A 24,971-nucleotide genomic window follows, 5' to 3' on the forward strand; every position below is an offset into this window, starting at 1 on the left:
TTAAATATTTATTCAATTTAAGGAAATAAATGAATTTAATTAAAAATTCCTGAAAAATAATTAAAAATTAATAAAAGAAAAAATCAACAAGTGAAAATATTATTGAAAAAAAAAATAAATTAATAAATTCAGACAACCACAATTAAATTAGCGGTCAGTGTCTGTCGACAAAATGCAAACAAATTAAAATAAAAGAGCTGAAAAAATAAATTTAAAATTCACAGTGTGTGTAATTTAATAAAAAAATTAAAAAATATAATTGAAAAGAACGATCAAAAGTGAAACTGGATAAAAAAAGGCAAAAAAAAATAAATTATATTATTAATAATAATAATCTCTTTAATGTGTCGGAGGACGGTAACGGAGCCTAAAACAAGATTTTATTATTTTTCTGTTTGAATAATATTATGTTTTAATGATAAATGGATAAAAGGGTACCAACCTGTGTGTATAATGGAATACAAATCATATCAGGATTGTGTGTTTCTGACAGGACGTAACACCTGTCTCTGCATCATTTTATTCTCTTATAAATATAATTTTGCGCCAAAGTTCAACTTTTTATTTAAAAAACATTTTTTTCTGCTCTCAGGTGTTTCCATTTTTTTCCCTTTGGTCGAGAAAAAAAATAATATTTTATAAATATAAATTTAATGGAAATTTATTGTCGCGCAGCCAACCATTATCTAAATAGGCCAAAAGGATTTGAAAATATTTACATTTAATTTCCGTTTTGTTTTTTATTGTTACAAATATTTTTTCCAAGGCAATTTCAATCAATCAAAATTTTTTTTTTGTTCCCCGGTAGAGAAAAAATTTCAATTCCCACATCATTAAAAAATTGCAATTATGACTTGTTTTGCTTCCGAGAACTCATCGTGTCTCCATCCGCAAAAGGGAGTGATCATCATTTCATAGCGCGATATGAATAAATTTAAATAATGATGATAAAAAAAAATTATGTGCCGCGCGTTGATAATCAGGAAGTGTTCCGACCATCCGTAATCATTAGTGCGGTGAGCGCGAGAAAAAAGTTGTGGCAAATTTTAATTGCGATCAATGTTGGAGTGGTTGTGAGGGTTGGAAGATGGGCTCTGTAAATTATAATTGAATTATTTTATTGCTTTGAGGCTTTTAATTTATTTTTTTTAGAAAATGGAACAAAAAATTATTTTAAAAAATTTTTAAATTAAATTTTTAATTTTCATTTTAAAAAATTTTAATTTAAAAAATAAATCTTAATATATTTTTAATTTAATTTTTTTAATATTTAAATAATATTTAATTGAATTTTTTTTTATTTTCAATTTTGATTTAATTTTTTTTAATTTTAATAGAATATTATTTAAATATTTTTTTTGTAAATTAAGAAACTAAAAATTAATATAATGAAAATAATTAAAAAATTGAAAATAAATTCAATTAATTTCATTTTTTAGTAAATTTAAAAATTTTATAAAATTATATTTTTAGTTTTTTTAAAAATATTTTTTTATATTTTTATTAGTAATTTTAATTTTTTTTTATTTAAAAAAAATTTTATGTTTTCAAAAATATTTTTAAATTAAAAAATAAAAAAAAAACATTATATATAAAATTAAAATCTCTTAAAACCCTGAATTAACCCCTTAAAATATGCAATTAATTATATTTTCAATTATTTGTCACTTTAAGATATGCAATCAAACTTACATTTCTTAATTTACCATTTTTACAACTTTTAACGATCTGAATCAATTTTTTTCAGTACAAAAACCTTCTGGTAGCTTAAATGGAACTTTTACACTAATTCATAGAAATATTTTAAAATCAAAGCTTGACTTATAGCGTTACAAACTTTAAAAATTTTTATAAAAAATAATTAAATAAAAATAATTATGTAAATAATTTAAAAAAAATTAAATAAAAATAAAAAATTAAATTGAATAAAAAAAATTATTTTTAATAAAAAAAAATTTAATTAAGAAAAAAAAAATATTTATAAAAATTAAAAAATATTAAAAAAAAATAATTTGAATAATTTTAAAATAATAATTTAAGCTCAAACTTGACATTTTTTTTATTTGTATTTTATTTTATTTTTTTTTATAATTTTTAATATTTGTAAAATCAAGACTAAAACTAAAATCCTCCCATTTTGCAACCCACAGTGAAAATTTTGCGGGAGAGAGAAAAAGTGTTAAAATTCAAATGAATATTTATAGAATACTAATTTTTCATGCGGTGCCGATAACATTATTCAAGATCATAATTTTGCCAAGTGAAAACGAGAAAACGCTGTAGGACACACGAGTTTGTCCATAAATTTCCTAAAGGAGCGAGAAAAAAAAAATAAAATTTGCATTTTTTGTTTGTTTATTTTAATAATGTAGCGCGGTTGATGTTTAATGACTCGTGTTGGGTTTCGCTATCTCTTCCGCGCTTTTGTTTAATTAAACATTATGTGTCATTTATTTTAGATCACGTTCCACAAAAACTCAAAAAAAAAAACGATAATGGAAAGTCCTGTGAAAAGCGAAAACAAAAATTTAAAAAAAGTGTGCCTTGAAAGAATCTTCTTCGCCGGGAAAAATGTTAAATAAGAACAAATTTCAAAACAATGGAAGAAAACTTTTAATAATAATAAAAATAAACAGAAATCGTGCAGTTTCGCCGCAGTTTCACTTCAGTTAAAGCAACAAAAGAATTTCTACAACTTTGGGAAACACATTTGCTGAAAATGGTAAGATATTGTTATGATAATGATAAGAAGATAAGATTTCTGAGTTTTTTTTCTTCTCTCGTATGTTAATGTCTTCTTGTCCATTCGGAAGACGAACAAATGCGATAAAAAGACGTACGAAATGATAATGATTCGTCATTACGAGAAGAAAAAAAGCGAAAATCGAGAAATGGGGAGTGAGTCAGTCGATGTGTGAGTGACCCTTCCTCATACATACGAGATTCGTTATCTAAATGCGATGCTCTAGTTAAAGTTTCAGGACATCCGTTTCATTGTTCGTTCTTTATCTCGGCTGTAATGTTATGGATTTTTTTTTTGCAACGTATTTCGAGGAAAAAATTGTGGCAAAAAATTTTCGTAGAATTGTTGACAAAGCAATGTTTAACGACTTGAAAGCCACGAAGATGGGGAAAGTTCTTCGAAGAAATGATAAAAATTAATGAAAAGTTGAAATAATAATAATCTCATTTAAATTCTTTTCAAAACCAATTTAGAGCATTTTTGCTCAATTTTTTCGATTTTTTTTATAAAAAATTAATTTTGAAAATTTTTAAAAATTTGTCTTATATTTATTTAATTTTTTTTTCAATTTAGCAAAAAAAAATTTGTTTTTAATATTCTTATACATTTTAAGACAATTATTTTTAAAACCGTTAAAAATATTTTATTGAAATATTAATAAATTAAATTAAATGAAATAAATTTTATTGAAAAAATCACTTTTGGATATTCGAAAAAATGATATTTTAAAATTATTGAGAAAAATTAAAAATAAAAACTAAAAAACTAAGTAAAAATTTTTATTTAGGTATCAAATGTTCAAAAAAGCATCAAATTTTAAGTTAAAAAAATTTTCAAAATAATTTTTTGAACTCGTCTGAATCTAAGAAACTATCGAAAATAAAAAATTTTACATTTTTAATTTACATTTAAATGTCAAAAAATATTTTACGATGAAAAAAATAAAAAAAAAATTAATAAAATATTTAAAATATTACAAAAAAAATTTTATAATGTTTAAATATTTTTTTTTGTAAATAAAATTTAATTAAATTATTAAAATTAAATTAAATTTTTAATAAAAATAAAAATAAAAACGAAATAAAAATTATAAAACTAAAATTTGAAAAAAAATATGTTTGAAAAATTAAAAGAAAGTAAAAGAATAACTAAAAATTAACCCAAAATTAACTAAAATTAAAAATTGTTTAAAAAATTTTTTAATTAAAATTTATAAAAAAAATAATTTTAAGTTGAATTAATTTTAATTAATTAATTTTAATTGTTAATGTTTTTTTTAAATATTTGAAAAAAAAAAGAAATAAAATTAAACGAAAAATATCGAATCAGGATAAAAATTGCTCGACATTTAATAACAAAGTCCAGACAAATAAGAGGGAGACAGTTTGACTGAAAGTTAACCAACCAATAAATTAAGCAACGTTAACGAACAAATGTATATGGTCATGTCAATTACCCATGAAAACCACATCGTTCAGTAATCTATGAATTTAAATACATTTCATGGTGATTTTTTTTTCTTTGTTTTTATGAAGCTTTTAAATTTTCATTGAAATTTTTATTTTTAATTATAGAAGAATTTTTTTATTGAGTTTTCAAATGCAATTTTAGGAAAAACTAAAAAATCTGAAATTTATCAAAAAAAAATAAAATAAATAAATACTTAAAAAAATCAGGAAAAAATTAAATAAAAAAAATCAGCTTTTTAGACAAAACACGAAAAAAAAAATTTTTAAACTAAATTTTTATAATTTTTCATGAAATGCGCTTTTTAATCTTTTTTTTTAATTTTTTTCTCAGTTCGTACAAAAAAAAATTGTCATCTCACTCTCACAAAAAACCGATTTGGCACAAAAATTGTCAAATAATCATCAAACAAAATTGCTCTTTCTAAAGTCTCACTTTTGAAAAAAAATCATTTTTGTGCCAATTATTACAATTCAAACACCATCAGCAAAAAAAATGAAAAAAGTTTACACAAAACTATTTAAAATTCATTAAATAAACTCCTGTTCCGAGCCATGCAACAATAATTGAATGAACAAAAGTTTCTCGCAAAACGATATGCAATTGTTCTCTTTATGTTCCTCGCCTCAAATTCGGAGCAAATTCACATCAACTTTTGACTTGCATCTCAAATGAAAAGGCAAACAGGCACCTAATTTGATGTTGCTTGTTGTTTGATGCGAAGCAAAATGTAATTTATCAATCGTGACGACAGTCGTCGAGATGTGTTTTGTGTTATTATCATCGGGGGGCGGAGTGTGTACGTCGAAACAATACGTGAAAAGACGTGCGAGACAGAAATTCATGGCACAAGACATGTGAAAATGACGTAAATATTCGAAATGTCAATCAGTTCTAATGAAGAATTCGGAGAAATTTACATTTTCGAACAACTAATTGTCTACAAGTCAAATTAATTCGGGGAAATTTTATTGACTTTTATTGATTTTACCCCGAATTTAGCGCGGCGATATTAAAATGGCAAATAATTAAAAATTTCCTTTATTTATTTGCCACGTTTAATAAAATAATTAGCAAAAGATGTTCTCTGGAGTAAACAAAAAGCACAAGTTTTTCACTTAAAATTTACTTTTTCTGCTATTATTTCGTTTTTCTTGCAAAATTTTTATGTTAATGAAATATCCGTCGTTTCTCTCAATTTTTTCTCGAAAAAACTTTTTTTTCTCGTCATTTCAAGCGTGAATTTTTAATAATATTATTGCAGCAGTGAGATCCTTGTCCAAAGACGACGACGACGACGTGCCTTGTTGCGACCACATCGACAAACATTTTTTTTATGTCTTTCCTCATAATTGAGCGAATAAAACGCGGGACAATAACAACATTTTTTTCTTTTGATAGCTGCGTCATGTTTGTTCGTTTTACATTCAATGGGCGACAATTTAAATGATAATAAAAGGCAAAAGATGTGCAAAATGATGTGGGGAGAGGAAAACGAAATTTGTAACAAAAGAAGAGGATTTGTGGTTAACCAGGCAACTCCATTTAATGTTTTGATTTTTTTTTGACAGAAGTGAAATTTGAGAACTGTCAAAATTTTGAGTAAAAAATTATTTTTTTATGAATCTTTTGATTTTTTAGACACTGAAAAAAAAATAAAAAAAATAATTGTTTTAGTTTTTTACTTTTAACTTGAAATAAGAGATTTTAAAAAAAATTGACAGCTGTCAAAAATTTGAGTAGAAACTAATTTTTAAAATTTTTGTGGCTATTTTTTAGCGAATAAAAATTAATTTTTATGAATTTTTAAAATTCTTTTGACATTTCAAAAAATTAAAAAAAATTGTTTCAATTTTAAAAATTTTCTGATTTTGCTAAAAATTTGACAGCTGTCAATTTGACAGTTATTGTATTTTTTTTTTTGATGAAATCTAAATTTTTGAAGAATTTCAACGTGTCAAAGGGCTTAATTTAGTAAAAAAATTACATTTAATAAATTTTTTAGCCAAAAACTGACTTTTATTAACTTGACATATTTTTCAAAATTGACAGCTGTCAAAATTTTTGATAAAATTTAGTTTCAATGAAGTTTGAGGTTACTTAAAAATAAAAAGTTTCAACTTTAATTGATAAGAGTCCTTTAATTAGCAATTTTTTATTCTTTTTTGCTAAAAAAATAAGGATTGAAGGAAATTTTGACAGCTGTCAATTAAATCAAATTATTTAAAGAAATTTTTTAGAATAAAATTTTTAATTTACGAATATCAAATTTGATAAAAACGACAATTTAATTAAAAAATTTCTAAAAATAATTTTAAAATTGATTGAAAATTATTTTTTTTTTGTTCAAAAATGACAGATGTCAATTAATTTGACATTTAAATTTTTGAAAAATAAAGAGAAATTTAGGGATTTTTTAAATATATTTTGTAAACATTTTCAAAGCAAAAAAATATTTTAAAAGATATTTTCGACCTGTCATAATTTTAACAAATGACAGCTGTCAAAATTTTTATTAAATCTTAATTTTTTAATGAAATTTCTTTTTTTATTTTTTTTTTATAGAAATTAAAATAAAATTGTAAAAAAATTGTCAAAAAATCTGAAATTTCCTCAAAAATCTAGTTGTCAAAATCTTTCATGAACCTAAAATCACCATTTTGAATATAAATTTCATTTTTCGTCTAACGTAATTTGCATTTATTTCACCTCTTAGCTAAAATAAGGCAAACCACACAAAAAAAAATAAAATGAAGACCTTACCTATCTTTCTCCTTTGGGTGTTTGACAGACAAAAAACACATTTTCTTCTTCTTCTTCTGTATTATTTATTATTGAGAGATGCCTCGAGTGCGGTATCCGAAAAAAAAAACTTTTATTTTTTGTCGACAATTTGTTTTCAAATCAGGTGAAAATTGTGCGTAGGAAAAGTGACAACAAACAAGAAGTCAAGACACCGCGGCACTACTACTTGGATTGCGGTTCAGCAATAATTTATTTACAATGCAAATTTCGCTCCGATGGTATCAATAAAATTAAATTGTGTTTATTTTTGACAAGAAGTCGACTTGAGAGAGTGAGAGACTCTTTTTTTTCGGTATTTTTCTTATTATGATCATCATTCACTCTCGAAATTAAGAAACTTTTTGAACGAAAAAAAAATAAGAAAGAATAAACTTGAGGGAAAATGTAAATAACTTTTTCGTACAAAAAAAAAATTTTTTTTTCGTTATCATTGCCTCGGCAAGCAAGGATTTCGCATGACATAAGACGACCAAGAGAGCTTTGTTGTAAAAAAAAACGGAGAAAGAGAGAGAAAAACGATCTTTTTTGGTTACTTTTTTATTATTTTTTTTTTATTGAGGAACAACGGAGGAGCACAACGGTGATTGTCAACGAGACATAATAAATAATGAACAAATAAGATAAGACAGGCGACGGGAAAATTTGTTTTTATTTATTTATTTTGTTCGAAGGACATCTGTTGTTGTCGACCATTCCCACAAAAAATTCAATGAAGAAGAAGAAAGAAAAGTGTCTTGCAATTTTCATTAATGTCGAAACCCTTTAAAAGCAATTTTACGTGTTTTTTTTTGTTTTGGAAAAATGTGTTGTTTTTAAATAAATCATCAATTTAAATTCTATTAAAAAAGTGCCCCGAAGAAGTTTGCTCTTTCTTCTTGTGATCAGCGACAAGAAGAAAACAACAAATAAAATTGGAGGAGATGAGAAAAGAGAGAGTTTCTGCTTGACATAAGAAATTTATGCAACATTAAAAAAATATTTATCTTCGATGTGCGTTGAAACGAGTGCACAGTTGAAGACAAAAGAGATATTTTTTGTGAAATTTTGAGAGGTTTGAGCGTATTTTTATATTTTTTACAATTTTTTTTTCGGGTAAATTACTTTATTTTTTTTATTTTAGAACAAATTTTTAGAATTTTAAAAAATGTTTAGAAAATTTTATTTTTTTTTTGTTTTTTTACACAAAAATTTTAATTTTTATTTAAATAAAAAAAATTATTTTATTTTATTTTAAAATTTAATTTGTCAAATTTACAAATTTAGTGAATTTTCAAATATTTTTTTACATATTTTTAAATTTTTGTAAATTATTTTTTTTAATTTTGTAACTTCAATTACTTGAAAATAAATCAAAATTATGTAAAAAAATAATTTTATTTGTTATCAGAACAGAAAATATAAAATTTGTAAAAAAATATTTTTAAAATATTTTAATAAAATTAATAAAAAAAAAATAAAAGATAAAAAAAAGTTAAATATGTAAAAAAAATAATTAAATAAAATTATTAAGATTTAAAAAATAGTAATTTTTTAAATTTTAAATTCGAATTATTTGTTTAAATTAAAATTCAAAAATTCTCTATTATTTTGTTAATTTAAATAAAATTTTACAAAAAAAATAAATTAAAAGTTTATTTAATTAAAAATTTATTTTAAATTAATTTTAAACTTGATAAAAAAATAAAATAAAATTTGATTCAATTTGAAAAAGTGACAGACAGACTTGAAAAATCTCATTTTCTAATAAAAAATTGCGTTAAAAAAGGAGATACAAAAAAAACAGGACAATAAAAAATAATAAAAGCAATTTGTTCGTCTCAATCGTGATTTAAAAGTAAAATATGTGCGCTACCAAACCATATTTTAGAGAGTTTTAATGCACCTTTGATGATGAAAATTATTTTCTCAACAAAGTAACTTCCCACTCAAATTTCTCGCCTATGAATTTTTCGCTTTTCACTTTATTTTTCATTGTATTTTTCATTTTTGTTAGAAAAAAACACGTAAAAAAACAAAATATTCGACAACAAAGGACTTGCACTTTATAAAAATTTCATTTTATGACGCCAAGTGAGTCGTCGTCGTCGTTCGTTGCTTGACGATTTCTTTTCAGAACTTAAAAAAAAAGATTTCATAGCCTTTGTGATGTAATTTCATTAAATATTTATGTTCTATTTATATTTATCAAGTTGTTTTTTCTTGCTCTTTTTTCAGTATGGATTTGTAAATTACGCGCTCGAGCTGCTCGTTTTAAAAACGTTCGGAGTGGAAATATGGGAAGAAATAAAGTAAGTACACTCTTTTATGATTTTTCGAATTTTTTTTCAGCAAAAAAAAATCTACGTCGTTCTGGAATGGGACATTTAGTGTTTTAATGGCGTCATTATGTTGCCACAATATGTCAATTAGCCATAAATTGAGCAATTTTTGTCAATTTTATGACCATTAATTGCCACATGGATCATTAATTTATTGAAAAAAAGCGCTCATGTCGAATTATGGCTTTGACATAAAAGCCTTCTTGCTCATGGGTTACTTGTTTGCTGCCATTTCACGCTACAAAAGCAATGTTTGAGTTCACTCTTGTGTTGGAGCTCATGTTAAGTGGCAAAGATTGCTAAGTGAATCAAAAGTGCTCTAAATTTTATCCAAAAAGACGAAAGGTTGTAAAATTTTCTCGTATAATCCTCATTTTCTACTGTAACGTGTGATTTGTTACCATATGTTGTTCTACAAATGAAAAAGGAGGTAATTTAAAGATTTTACGGATAAGGGGAGGGTTCATACGTACAGAATATATGTGATCTATAGATACAGAAGAGGAGGGGGTAAATCGGTTTGAAATTCTATTGTCTTTTACTTATCTTTTGATTTTTAAAAGACAAACAAAATACGATAGAATTTCAGACCGATACCCCCTCCTCTTTTGTATCTATAGACAACGTATATTCTGTACGTAAGAACCCTCCCCTTATTCGTTAAGCTTTCCTTTGGGCAAAAAACGGGTCAGATTACTTCTCAGGAGTTCTTCAGAAGTCAAATTATTTAATTAAGGGATTAACTTATTTCATAAAAAGAGTTAAATTAATCCCTTAATAAATTTAAAAAATCATTTGTGAGGTAAAATTAACTCCTGATGGTTTTATCTGACCCGTTTTTTGCATAAAGAGCTTTAAATTAGCTCCTTTTCGATTTGTAAAACTCGATGAAAAAGCAATTACGGATTAAGATCTGTAACGCCCTCTATTGGAAAACGTAAAAAGCAAAAATTCAATTAAAAAAATTAAACGCCCTCTGGCGATATTAAATTTAAACCTTAAAGTACCACAGGAAAATTTCAGTGAATCTCTATTAAAATCTGAATTGAGCAAATTATCTTGAACATCTACCTGTACAAAGCAGCGATAGAGTTCAGATGAAGATAAAACGCTTCTACATGTCTCAGACAGGTAAATGAAGAAATATTACATGCCATTACACATGCTCTTGTTACATGGAAAAGACACAGAAATATTTCACATGTGAACAACTTTAAATGATTTATTTTTGCGTCTTAAATCCTTTATAAATTTGTTATCTGCCATAATTGAGTTTGTAGATTATATCATTAAATAATTTATTAATCGATTATTCTATGCCGTTCATATTCTTTGCGCGAATTCACATGTCGTTGTACTTGTCATGAGTAATTACATGATGCTACACATACGACGACATGTGAGGAAAGTGATTCTATACACTTTTCGCTGATTTAATTTAATTAGTAGCTGTTTCACTTTTTTTCATGTAACTCGTATAAAATTCATTGCGACACTTTTAGCTCGTTTCGCTTAAAGGGAAATCGATATGCCTGCAAAAAAAAATCACTGAAAAAAAGTTCAAAGGTTAACGAATGACGAGCGTATCAAAAAGCTTGCAATGAACGTAAAAATGTAATTGATCCGCGTTACGATAAAATACAAAAAAAAAACTGGAAGTTAATTTTAATTAAAGCTCTTTTGAAATCCTTTTTTCGTAAAAATTTCCACGGTAAAGGTATCTTTATGGCGATCAGATATTAATTAAGTGCTTCCAATTTATGTTATCGCCATCTTTTAACGCGGGATGTTTTTTATATCCTCTTTGCAGATATTCGCGTAAAAATACCGTAAATTATGAAATTTATGAGATTCTTAGACGGCCCGTCGTTATCGTCGTCGCCTTTTTAGTCAATGTGCAATACGTTTTATTTCTTTTGCAAAAAAAAAGAGTAATTTGATATCTTCTTCGTTGAAATACCTTTGTGAAATTAGATACGAACGGTATTTACGTTAACGACTTTACGCGATGCGTTGTTACAGCAGCAGCAGATCAATAATACATTCATTTGCTTAATGGAATGAAAATTGTTGGATTTTGAAAAAGGAAATTTTTCGAATGGAAGGTTGTGGTTTTAATGGATTTGGTGTTTTGAATTTGTCGGATTGAAATTTTTTTTCTGGGAAAAAGTAAATTTTGAATATTGCAAAACTTTTAATTGTTAGATTTCAATGTAGTTAGATGTTCAATAAGTATTTATTTAAATCAAATAAATAAAAATTTCTTTATTTTGTTATACGTACAACTTTCCCAAGGTAAGCAAGGTTAAAAACCGAAAATGTGAATAGGGGTAAACATTTCAAATTTTTATCTGGGGCGAAAATCTTACATTTGTTTTGGTAAAAGTTTTGAAATGTATATTGGGTCAAAAATCTTCAATGTGCTTTGGGCCAATTAAATCAAAATGTCAAATGGGGCAAAAAAATGCAGAATGCGCATTTGGTAAAAATTTTCAATTGTGCATTTGGTCAAAGTTTTTAAATTCGAATTGGGCCAAAAAACTTGAATTTGCATTGGGACAAATAATTAAAAGTGTCAACTGGGGCAAAAAAAAAGCTGTATGTGCACTGAATAAAAGTTTTTAAATACACATTGGGTCAAAAAAAAATTAAAAAGCAAAAGGAAAAATATTTTAAAATGTAAACTGGGGCGAATGTGAAGTGTATAATACTTTAAAAAGCTAAAATATGCATTGGGATGAAAAATCCAGTCGTTATTTTCGATATTCGATGATGTCGAAAACAAAAATATTGTTAAACATGGAAAATTGTACGTAATTATATTTTGAGGAGGTTTTTGATTAATTATTAAAATGAATCAACATGTTTGGATCTAACGACTCGACTGAATTTATTTAGTGATTTTTTCATATGAAAAGTTTCCAATGAATACTTCAATTTAATTTTCAAATCAAATTTATCCGGAGTAGATTTTTGTAAGTGTCATCACATGAATGAAAAAAATATCGTGAGTGAATTGAATGGATTTTCGTATAGTACGAACTTTCTTTCAACAGTTTCATCATCAAGTCTATTAACTAATCTTTGCAGAGTATTATTTCGTATTTCACTTTCTTTTGATACAATTTTTATACTGAATTTTAAAATCTTATGAACAAAAGAGTTGACGCATTACGCATTTGAAAACTTTCTTGAAAAGCAATTTCAGGTCGTTGATTTTTTTGAAGTTACCTCTTCAGGATCCTCGTTTGTTTTTTCAAAAATTTTGTTTAAAAGTCTTAAAGAGAAAAACAAAAAAAAAAACTCATTAGCTTATGTTAAAAATTAAACTCAATTTATTCTTACCTTTTTTGTTGCCTGTCTAACTGTTGATGTCCAGAATATCTTCCTCATGAATATAACGGTCACTTTATCAACTTCATACATACCTGAATTTATTTACCGAAAATAGCCATCATCATCCAGCTTTGCCATCAAAAATTTTTTTTTAATTAAAATTTGAATATTAAAGTTTCCATGAATAGCCTTTAGCTCAAGAGTCTAGACTCGATGTAAATAACTACTACCTAGAAAAATATGTCAAAAACAGATTTTTTTACATATAAAATCTACCTTATGAGATTTTTTATTTCTTAAATCCTTTTACTGAAACTTGATTTTCATTGCATCCTTTCCTTTCCTTTAGAAAACCCTTCTCACTTGACACTGCAAACAAACAAACACATAATGCAGCGACATCACGTCAAAAGATGAAAATTCAATTACATGTGTTTAAATTTTAAAGTATAATACGTCTGAAATCCGTAAAAAGATATGATGATAATATTTTAAGTCTTTACACTGCATAGCGCTCCTCTTGCCAGCTTGACATGCTATTTTGCTTGCTTGTTGATGCACTCCGGATGAGTTATTCTAATTTACATATTTAGTATTCATGGCTCTATTTTCGTTGTCTGAAAGATGATTTATGAAGTGTGCGACGTGTAAGTTATCGTGCTGGTGAAGAAGCGACCCACTAAACTACTCGTTGTCCGTCATTTGAGCTCGTTTCTTGTCTTGTCTTACAAATTTTGCTTTTTTATAATTTTTGAAATGAAATGAATGATGGATGACGATAAGAGAATTTGCATTGAATTTTTTATGCATTTTTCAGTAGACCGAAGGAGACAGAAAAAACTGCCTGTCACTTGTTTTATTATTATTATTTTGCTTCATGCATGAAGATGAATAACTAAAATTACTTATAGTCTTAATAGGCAAGTGACATTTTTAAAAATGTTTCAAATTACATCCCTCCTATTTTTTTACGCTTTATAATAAAAACGCAGTATATAATTATGAAAAAAATTTAAAATTTGGCAAACATTTAAAATTTAAAAAAAAAATTAATTTAAGAAAATTTTAAAGTTGCTGAAAATTTTAATCAGTTATTCAGCAAATTTTTCCGGATATTCAATTAATTTATTCATATATTCAGCAAATTTATTCAGATATTTAATAAATTTCTCAAGACTTTGCTGAATATCTAAACTAGGTTGCTGAATATCTTACAAAATTTGCTGAATATCATAATAAATTTGCTGTATATCTGAATGAATTTGCTAAATATCCGAAAAAAATTTGCTGAATATCTGAAAAAAAATTGCTGAATATCCGACAAAAATTTGCTGAATATCTAAATTAGTTATTCAGCAAATTTATTAAGATATTCAGCAAATTTTAAAAATATATAATTTTAAATATCAATTCTTTGTTTTTTTTTTTGAATTATTTAAAAAAAGAGGGATGTAATTTAAAATATTTTTGAAAATTTCACTTGCCTCATGAAGAAAAATGACGATGAAAATTTATGAAAAATAAAATAGGGTAAACTTAACCTACTTTTTCCCCCATACTCTTATTCTATTTATCTCCTTCGTCCTCACGTCGTCGCGTAATATAGAAGCTTATTTGCGTGCCATAACCCGATGACATTTTCCGTACGTGCGACTGTCTTTTATTGTACTTAAACTGTGCAACAAAGTGAGATGTGATGATGATGATGGAAGGCACAGCGACGCACAAACAAACCGTTTGTCTTACAAAGTTGCGAGTTGCATAAAAAACGTTGAGACGGTAAAGCATATGACAAGATGACAGGCAGGCGGCAGGCACTTGTGTGTGAACGAAAGAGAGCGATCTCATTATGTAACGTGCGCCAAGGCAATTTCATTATTTATTGTGTGAGATGTGAGATGCGACGTCGTGCACATCGCGAAAAAGAAAAATAAAAATTACATTAATTTCCCGCTGGAGAACGTAAATAAAAAAAAACATACGAAGCAAAGAAAAAAAAATACATTTGCAAATATTAATTTTCCTGCGAATGTCGCTATTTCCGGGAACTTGTCAAGATGCAGAAGATGACAAATGCAGTACTACATTCTATTTTCAAAGACTCGAGAACAACATTGTTCAAGCTGCCAATATTTGTTTGTTCCCCTTTTTCTTGGAAAATGTTGTTTTTGTTTTGATTAAAATTCTACGCATGAAATGCATGACGAATTTGTTTCTGTAGCTTTCGGAGAAATCTAATTTTAAACGAGGTCGTTGAGCAGAATACACGTGAAGCCTCGAGCAGGATCTTGTCAATGATGTCGTTAGCAAAGTTGTTGTAAAAGTTTCGTTATAGTTCCAAGTCACTCGTAAATTGCGGAGAAAAGTTTCCATTGAGAAATAAAGTCGACCAACTCCGTGCTAAACTCCAATTTTTTTGTAGTCGACTCTATCAAAACTCATGGAAATCATCTTCAGAATGACTTTTTATTCAGTTTCAAGCTTAAAATTGCTCAAAAATTGACTTGCAAAATTTATCACGATTTTAATTCAGCATGAGAAAGAATCGTGAAAAATTTTATTTGTTCGAAAATTGAGAAAATATGAATGGAAATCATCTTCAGAATGACTTTTTATTCAGTTTCAAGCTTAAAATTGCTCAAAAATTGACTTGCAAAATTTATCACGATTTTAATTCAGCATGAGGAAGAATCGTGAAAAATCTTATTTGTTCGAAAATTGAGAAAATATGAATGGAAATCATCTTCAGAATGACTTTTTATTCAGTTTCAAGCTTAAAATTGCTCAAAAATTGACTTTTAAAATTTATCACGATTTTAATTCAGCATGAGAAAGAATCGTGAAAAATTTTATTTGACTTGCAAAATTTATCACGATTTTAATTCAGCATGAGGAAGAATCGTGAAAAATTTTATTTGTTCGAAAATTGAGAAAATATGAATGGAAATCATCTTCAGAATGACTTTTTATTCAGTTTCAAGCTTGAAATTGCTCAAAAATTGATTTGCAAAATTTATCACGATTTTAATTCAGCATGAGGAAGAATCGTGAAAAATTTTATTTGTTGACTTGAAAAATTTATCACGATTTTAATTCTTAAAAGCATGAGAAAGAATCGTGAAAAATTTTATTTGACTTGCAAAATTTATCACGATTTTAATTCAGCATGAGGAAGAATCGTGAAAAATTTTATTTGTTCGAAAATTGAGAAAATATGAATGGAAATCATCTTCAGAATGACTTTTTATTCAGTTTCAAGCTTAAAATTGCTCAAAAATTGACTTGCAAAATTTATCACGATTTTAATTCAGCATGAGGAAGAATCGTGAAAAATTTTATTTGACTTGCAAAATTTATCACGATTTTAATTCAGCATGAGGAAGAATCGTGAAAAATTTTATTTGTTCGAAAATTGAGAAAATATGAATGGAAATCATCTTCAGAATGACTTTTTATTTAGTTTCAAGCTTAAAATTGCTCAAAAATTGACTTGCAAAATTTATCACGATTTTAATTCAGCATGAGGAAGAATCGTGAAAAATTTTATTTGTTCGAAAATTGAGAAAATATGAATGGAAATCATCTTCAGAATGACTTTTTATTCAGTTTCAAGCTTAAAATTGCTCAAAAATTGACTTGCAAAATTTATCACGATTTTAATTCAGCATGAGGAAGAATCGTGAAAAATTTTATTTGTTCGAAAATTGAGAAAATATGAATGGAAATCATCTTCAGAATGACTTTTTATTTAGTTTCAAGCTTAAAATTGCTCAAAAATTGACTTGCAAAATTTATCACGATTTTAATTCAGCATGAGTGAAAAAAGAAAATTGAGAAAATATGAATGGAAATCATCTTCAGAATGACTTTTTATTCAGTTTCAAGCTTAAAATTGCTCAAAAATTGACTTGCAAAATTTATCACGATTTTAATTCAGCATGAGGAAGAATCGTGAAAAATTTTATTTGTTCGAAAATTGAGAAAATATGAATGGAAATCATCTTCAGAATGACTTTTTATTCAGTTTCAAGCTTAAAATTGCTCAAAAATTGACTTGCAAAATTTATCACGATTTCAATTCAGCATGAGGAAGAATCGTGAAAAATTTTATTTGACTTGCAAAATTTATCACGATTTTAATTCAGCATGAGGAAGAATCGTGAAAAATTTTATTTGTTCGAAAATTGAGAAAATATGAATGGAAATCATCTTCAGAATGACTTTTTATTCAGTTTCAAGCTTAAAATTGCTCAAAAAATTGCAAAATTTATCACGATTTTAAAATGAGGAATGATTTGTTCGAAAATTGAGAAAATATGAATGGAAATCATCTTCAGAATGACTTTTTATTCAGTTTCAAGCTTAAAATTGCTCAAAAATTGACTTGCAAAATTTATCACGATTTTAATTCAGCATGAGGAAGAATCGAATGGAAATCATCTTCAGAAATAGTTTCAAGCTTAAAATTGCTCAAAAATTGACTTGCAAAATTTATCACGATTTTAATTCAGCATGAGGAATGATGGAATCGTGAAAAATTTTAGCGAAAATTGAGAAAATATGAAGAAAATCGTGAAAAATTTTATTTGACTTGCAAAATTTATCACGATTTTAATTCAGCATGAGGAAGAATCGTGAAAAATTTTATTTGTTCGAAAATTGAGAAAATATGAATGGAAATCATCTTCAGAATGACTTTTTATTCAGTTTCAAGCTTAAAATTGCTCAAAAATTGACTTGCAAAATTTATCACGATTTTAATTCAGCATGAGAAAGAATCGTGAAAAATTTTATTTGACTTGCAAAATTTATCACGATTTTAATTCAGCATGAGGAAGAATCGTGAAAAATTTTATTTGTTCGAAAATTGAGAAAATATGAATGGAAATCATCTTCAGAATGACTTTTTATTCAGTTTCAAGCTTAAAATTGCTCAAAAATTGACTTGCAAAATTTATCACGATTTTAATTCAGCATGAGGAAGAATCGTGAAAAATTTTATTTGTTCGAAAATTGAGAAAATATGAATGGAAATCATCTTCAGAATGACTTTTTATTCAGTTTCAAGCTTAAAATTGCTCAAAAATTGACTTGCAAAATTTATCACGATTTTAATTCAGCATGAGGAAGAATCGTGAAAAATTTTATTTGTTCGAAAATTGAGAAAATATGAATGGAAATCATCTTCAGAATGACTTTTTATTCAGTTTCAAGCTTAAAATTGCTCAAAAATTGACTTGCAAAATTTATCACGATTTTAATTCAGCATGAGGAAGAATCGTGAAAAATTTTATTTGTTCGAAAATTGAGAAAATATGAATGGAAATCATCTTCAGAATGACTTTTTATTCAGTTTCAAGCTTAAAATTGCTCAAAAATTGACTTGCAAAATTTATCACGATTTTAATTCAGCATGAGGAAGAATCGTGAAAAATTTTATTTGTTCGAAAATTGAGAAAATATGAATGGAAATCATCTTCAGAATGACTTTTTATTCAGTTTCAAGCTTAAAATTGCTCAAAAATTGACTTGCAAAATTTATCACGATTTTTTGTCAGCAATCGTGAAAAATTTTATTTGACTTGCAAAATTTATCACGATTTTAATTCAGCATGAGGAAGAATCGTGAAAAATTTTATTTGTTCGAAAATTGAGAAAATATGAATGGAAATCATCTTCAGAATGACTTTTTATTCAGTTTCAAGCTTAAAATTGCTCAAAAATTGACTTGCAAAATTTATCACGATTTTAATTCAGCATGAGGAAGAATCGTGAAAAATTTTATTTGTTCGAAAATTGAGAAAATATGAATGGAAATCATCTTCAGAATGACTTTTTATTCAGTTTCAAGCTTAAAATTGCTCAAAAATTGACTTGCAAAATTTATCACGATTTTAATTCAGCATGAGGAAAAATCGTGAAAAATTTTATTTGACTTGCAAAATTTATCACGATTTTAATTCAGCATGAGGAAGAATCGTGAAAAATTTTATTTGTTCGAAAATTGAGAAAATATGAATGGAAATCATCTTCAGAATGACTTTTTATTCAGTTTCAAGCTTAAAATTGCTCAAAAATTGACTTGCAAAATTTATCACGATTTTAATTCAGCATGAGGAAGAATCGTGAAAAATTTTATTTGTTCGAAAATTGAGAAAACATGAATGGAAATCATCTTCAGAATGACTTTTTATTCAGTTTCAAGCTTAAAATTGCTCAAAAATTGACTTGCAAAATTTATCACGATTTTAATTCAGCATGAGGAAGAATCGTGAAAAATTTTATTTGTTCGAAAATTGAGAAAATATGAATGGAAATCATCTTCAGAATGACTTTTTATTTAGTTTCAAGCTTAAAATTGCTCAAAAATTGACTTGCAAAATTTATCACGATTTTAATTCAGCATGTGAAAAATTTTAGAATGACTTTTTATTCAGTTTCAAAAAATCGTGAAAAATTTATCACGATTTTAATTCAGCATTCGAAAATTGAGAAAATATGAATGGAAATCATCTTCAGAATGACTTTTTATTCAGTTTCAAGCTTAAAATTGCTCAAAAATTGACTTGCAAAATTTATCACGATTTTAATTCAGCATGAGGAAGAATCGTGAAAAATTTTATTTGACTTGCAAAATTTATCACGATTTTAATTCAGCATGAGGAAGAATCGTGAAAAATTTTATTTGTTCGAAAATTGAGAAAATATGAATGGAAATCATCTTCAGAATGACTTTTTATTCAGTTTCAAGCTTAAAATTGCTCAAAAATTGACTTGCAAAATTTATCACGATTTTAATTCAGCATGAGGAAGAATCGTGAAAAATTTTATTTGTTCGAAAATTGAGAAAATATGAATGGAAATCATCTTCAGAATGACTTTTTATTTAGTTTCAAGCTTAAAATTGCTCAAAAATTGACTTGCAAAATTTATCACGATTTTAATTCAGCATGAGGAAGAATCGTGAAAAATTTTATTTGTTCGAAAATTGAGAAAATATGAATGGAAATCATCTTCAGAATGACTTTTTATTTAGTTTCAAGCTTAAAATTGCTCAAAAATTGACTTGCAAAATTTATCACGATTTTAATTCAGCATGAGGAAGAATCGTGAAAAATTTTATTTGTTCGAAAATTGAGAAAATATGAATGGAAATCATCTTCAGAATGACTTTTTATTCAGTTTCAAGCTTAAAATTGCTCAAAAATTGACTTGCAAAATTTATCACGATTTTAATTCAGCATGAGAATCGTGAAGAATCGTGAAAAATTTTATTTGAAATCATCTTCAAAACTTTTTTTAGAAAATTGACTTGCAAAATTTATCACGATTTTAATTCAGCATGATTGAGAAGATCATCTTCAGAATGACTTTTTATTCAGTTTCAAGCTTAAAATTGCTCAAAAATTGACTTGCAAAATTTATCACGATTTTAATTCAGCATGAGGAAGAATTTGAATGACTTTTTAAAATTAGTGAATGGAAAATTCTTAAAATTGCTCAAAAATTGACTTGCAAAATTTATCACGATTTTAATTCATCATGAGTAAGAATCGTGAAAAATTTTATTTGACTTGCAAAATTTATCACGATTTTAATTCAGCATGATGAAGAATCGTGAAAAATTTTATTTGTTCGAAAATTGAGAAAATATGAATGGAAATCATCTTCAGAATGACTTTTTATTCAGTTTCAAGCTTAAAATTGCTCAAAAATTGACTTGCAAAATTTATCACGATTTTAATTCAGCATGAGGAAGAATCGTGAAAAATTTTTTAAATTTGGATTTCAATAGAGCAGACTCAACTCTACTCTAATAATTATTAGAGTCGACTCGGAGCAAACTATGAAAACTCCGAACGTTATATGAAGTAAACAAAGTAGATGTAATTGCCGTCTTGTTGTTTAACTTGATGTTTAACTTTTGATATTAGATTGTCAATTTTAGAAAATATTTCAAATATATGTTGATCTTATAATTTTCTATCATTAATTTTGAAAATTTTACGAAAAACTAAAAAAAAAGACATTTGCTGAATTAAAAATTGGAAATCTATGAAGTTGCTGAATATCAAAATAAAGCTGCTAAATAAATTTTTAAGATATTTTAAAGGTTAATAGCAAAGTAAAAATAAATATTTTAAATTTGCTGAATATCTGAATAAAATTTTGCTGAATATCTTATAGATTTTCTGAATAAATTTTTTATAGTTCAGTAACATGCAAAACTTTGAAAAAAACATCTTGAAAGCATCTTGAAACTCTAAAAGTTTGTGATACGATAAAATTTTGAGAAATTTATGAAAATTTGCTGAATTCTCGAAGATATTTCAAATGTATTCAGCAACTTTTCGTTTTTTCATGAATTAATCAAAATTTGATCGTGTTAACTTTGTTGAATCGAAATTTGTGTCTCTGAATTTCTAATGAAAATTTACAAATATAAAATATAATGAAAACTTTAAAATATCTAAAAAAAAAATAATTAAAATGATTTTTTCAGATATTCAGCAAATTTATAAAGATATCCAGAAAATGTATTCAGCAAATTTCTTAAAATATTCAAAATTTTTTTTAAACGTTCAGCAAAAATATTAAGATGTTCAGATAATTTTTTAAGATACTTAGCTTTACATATTCAGCACATTTTTTTTTATTCAGCAAATTTCAAAATATTGTTTTTTTTTAAGTTTATCTTCAAAATTCGTAGGATAAACTTTGAAGCAAACAAAAAAAAATCGAAACACACTGAAAAATGTGAAAAGTTCATCTTACATGGACTACCCGACGTGCCCAACCATGGAGAGAAAATGTGTCACGACAAAATTAATTTACACTATCACGTACTCTTTCAATCCCTTTTTGAATATCAACACGGTAATAAACTACAATTCTTTTTCACTCAATTCTTTTCTTTTATTCATCTGCTCGCTCTCTTTCAGTCATAGTCTTAACAAGTTTCAGCCTGCTTGAATGCTGAATAAAAACTGCATTGTTTTCAGACTATACTGCATAAATTTTTTTTCCATTATTGTTATTATTGTCATGATTATTACTCGGGGAACAAGCAAATCCTTGCTGCTGCGACAAAACGAAGAAGTAGATCAAGCATTACAGGTCGTGTCTTGCTATTATCATCATCTTCGTCTACGGGATTTTTTTTGCTTCGCTTTATCGACAATAAAACATTTATGTGAGGTACCTTTTCGATTTGCGTCTGATATCTACTCACTCAGGTACATAATAATAATTTTTATCCCCAAGTAATTTTTCCTTTTGCATTCTCTGCCTTGGCAAAGAGGATTGCAAGCAATAATATTGAGAAGTGCATATTTTCGTGTCGTCTTCAGAAGTTGGAATGTTCCTATGTGCATTGCTCCAAGGAGTTGAATCGTAATATCTAATAATATTCTCGGGAGAAACTGCTTTTTGTTAGATCATTATTATTATTGTAACAAGTTCCTGCTTAAGAGAGAGAGACGACAGGAAAGTGTTGCACTAAGGCGACATAAGATGCTTTTCTTGTAAAGTGATAAGGTTTTGAATACATTTAATCTCGGTATGATGCATTAAGTTTACAGTTGCTTACATTTTTTTTCTTTTGAATTTTTTTCTTTCTTGGTAGAAATATTTGCAATTTTTTTTGCTTTTAAATAAAGTCCGAGAAAGATATCAAAGCATTGAAAACTTATGGAGACACAAAACTGAGGAATTTTTCATATAACAAATTCTTTCTCTACATACTTGACCTTAGGACTTTTCTGCATTAAAATATTAACAAAGTTTGAAACTTGCTTTTTCAAGATATTATTGAGCGTATTCAGCAATTTTTTTTCAAAATTTTCTATTTTTTCTTCAATTCAGCAAATTTTATTTTTAAAATTTTCAATTCAGCAAGCTTTTTTTACATTTTTTTCATAATTTTGTGATTATTTTTTTATTCAGCAAATTTTTTTTCAAATTTTCTATTTTTTCTTCAATTCAGCAAATTTCTTTTTAAAAATTTTTAATTCAGCAAGTTTTATTAAATTTTTTTTCTCCAATTTCGTGATTTATATTTAGCAATTTTTTTTTCTTTAGTTTCATATTTTTATATAAAAATATGAAAATAATTATAAACAATAAAATTTTATTCAGCAATTTTTTTTTCAAAATTTTATATATTTTTTACAATTTTTTGATTAATTTTTCTATTCAGCAAAAATGTTTCTTCAATTTTTTTTCCTAATTTCATAATTTTTCTTTTAAAAAGGGAGTCAAACAGTGGTTTATTCTGATGAAATTTCGAAATCATGAAAAACTTTTCTGACTCCAATCGTGCTTTTACTGAGATCTTTTAAAAACCCTTTGGGACCTTCTGGGAGAGCTGAGTGAATTTTAAGGGCGCCTGCTTGGGATGACAGGTAAAAAGCTAAGACCCATTCCTCGGCGTTTACTGAGAAAGCTTACGATTTCACAGTATGAATTCCCGAAACCAGCTATAAGCTGAAGTGGGATATGCCTTTATAAAAAAAAAGAAAAACTACAGTAGTAATAAGAATCTATTAAAGTAATTGAAAAACTTACTCTATAATTCAACATTTAATTTTCCATCTGTTAATATTTAATGCGAAATGAACGGAATCTCAGTCAGATAGTTTTCTGACAATTTTTTATGATTTTTTTCGTACTTTCATTGCATGACGAGTAAAAATAAAAGTCCATGAATGCATCGATGAACTCTTCAAGTGCATTAAATTGAAACAAAATCTCGAATTATGTGACCTACATCCTCAGAAAAAACTGCTTAAAAGTTTAATACAAGAAACTTTTTTCTCTCGGAATGCTATTTTTGGATACACGAAATCGGATGTATTGTAAGTGCAACTTTCGAAACCCAATATAATTATTACTTATGAGGACATGTCTCTTTTTGCTTTTAGATAAATTGATTTTTCGCATGCGATAAGAAAAGAAAACGGAAAAAAGAAGAGATGAAAAAATTCATGTTAGCTTTATTTTAAAAGGAATTTTCAGTAATTTACATAATTGTAAGAGCTTAATAAAGAACTTTTTTTCGGGCTTGAGCACGAAAATGGCAAAAAAAAGAAGAAATTTAGGAAAGTTTGTTAGAATTTTGCACTCATGCTTGGTATATGTAAATTTTACATTTGAACATGCAAAAGTTTGGCTCTTGAAGTAATTTATCTGCAATAAAAGACGTGTTACGTGCTTCGAACAAAAAAAAAGGAACGAGAGAAAATGCTTTATTTTGGGAAACTTTTTTTTGTTCGTATCATCATGTTACAAATAGGTAAGATGCAATGATTTTATTAAATTTAAAAGAAATTTTTTAGGTAGTAAAGTAGAATTTTTTAAATTATCTATTTTTTAACACTTTTTTTAGCTTAAAAAATAATGCTGATTGAAAAGCCTTTGAAAATGTATTCAAATTTAAAAATTCAGATATTTTTCGTAAATTAATAAAAATCTATTTTAACAAAATTTTAAAAGCATTTTTTTCAAAAAGATGCTGAATAGCAAATTTATTTAGAATTTTTTTTTCATAAGAACCAAAAAAAAATTTTTTGAACCTCCTTAATTTTTTAAAAATTAAAATTAATAAAAAAAAATTTTAAAATAATTTAATTTAAAAATAAAAAATTTCTTAATTTTAAAGTAGATTAACTCGATTGACATTGTTAAAAACTCAAAAAAATAACTTTAATTTTTTTGCTTGGAGAAAATTTAAAAAAATATTTTGAAATGCGCAAAAAATTTCAAAATCAAGCAAAAACACTTCGATAAAATTTAACCTTTTTCTACATCAACCTTACTTCAGAATCGCTTCAAGCATAATTGCGCACCTCAATTAACCCAATCAATGTCTTTCGTTTCTTCCAATTCCAGTTTTAATTACACGTATCAATGCTTCGTTTGATCAATTTAGTGCAATTACGTTTGAATCCTTTCCAATTTTTCCAAGCCAAGCATTTGCACACAAGATCAGTGAACATGAACTCGAGCAGCATGTCAAGTCGAAGGAAATTATTTGAACGGAATTTCAAAGTAATTAAGTATTTTTTCTCTCCATAAAATAAAAATTTTAAAACAAAAACTTCAGTTTTACAAACAAGTAGATTTATGTTGCTCATTAAAAGACACGCTTGACAGTCCTTAATTCGCATCGCATTTTATGCATTGTTTTACTTCTTTTTAAAAAAAATTCTTCGCGCATTAAAAAAAAGTAAACGGACGTTGATGATCTTTTTTTTCTCGTTTCTTTGCGTTCAATGTAGTAAAAGAAGTCCTTCAGTCTTTTT

The 24,971-nt window shown here is 26.3% G+C and overlaps 1 protein-coding gene across 3 annotated transcripts in view; it reads left to right on the forward strand.

Moving 5' to 3' along the window:
* Positions 1-261: 261 nt before the first annotated feature.
* LOC134834057 (guanylate cyclase soluble subunit beta-1) overlaps positions 262-24,971 on the forward strand; it is a 74,618-nt gene continuing 49,908 nt past the window's right edge. For 2 of the 3 annotated variants that reach the window (XM_063848581.1, XM_063848583.1), the window contains exons 1-3: positions 262-357; positions 2,460-2,722; positions 9,230-9,303. In XM_063848581.1, coding sequence (XP_063704651.1) covers positions 2,720-2,722; positions 9,230-9,303 — 77 coding nt within the window. In that variant the 5' untranslated portion in view covers positions 262-357; positions 2,460-2,719. Of the gene's footprint in view, positions 358-2,326; positions 2,723-9,229; positions 9,304-24,971 lie in introns of those variants that run through there. The other variant, XM_063848582.1, reaches the window with a different exon arrangement.

Source organism: Culicoides brevitarsis, chromosome 3, assembly GCF_036172545.1.
Source record: "Culicoides brevitarsis isolate CSIRO-B50_1 chromosome 3, AGI_CSIRO_Cbre_v1, whole genome shotgun sequence".
NCBI lineage: Eukaryota > Metazoa > Arthropoda > Insecta > Diptera > Ceratopogonidae > Culicoides > Culicoides brevitarsis.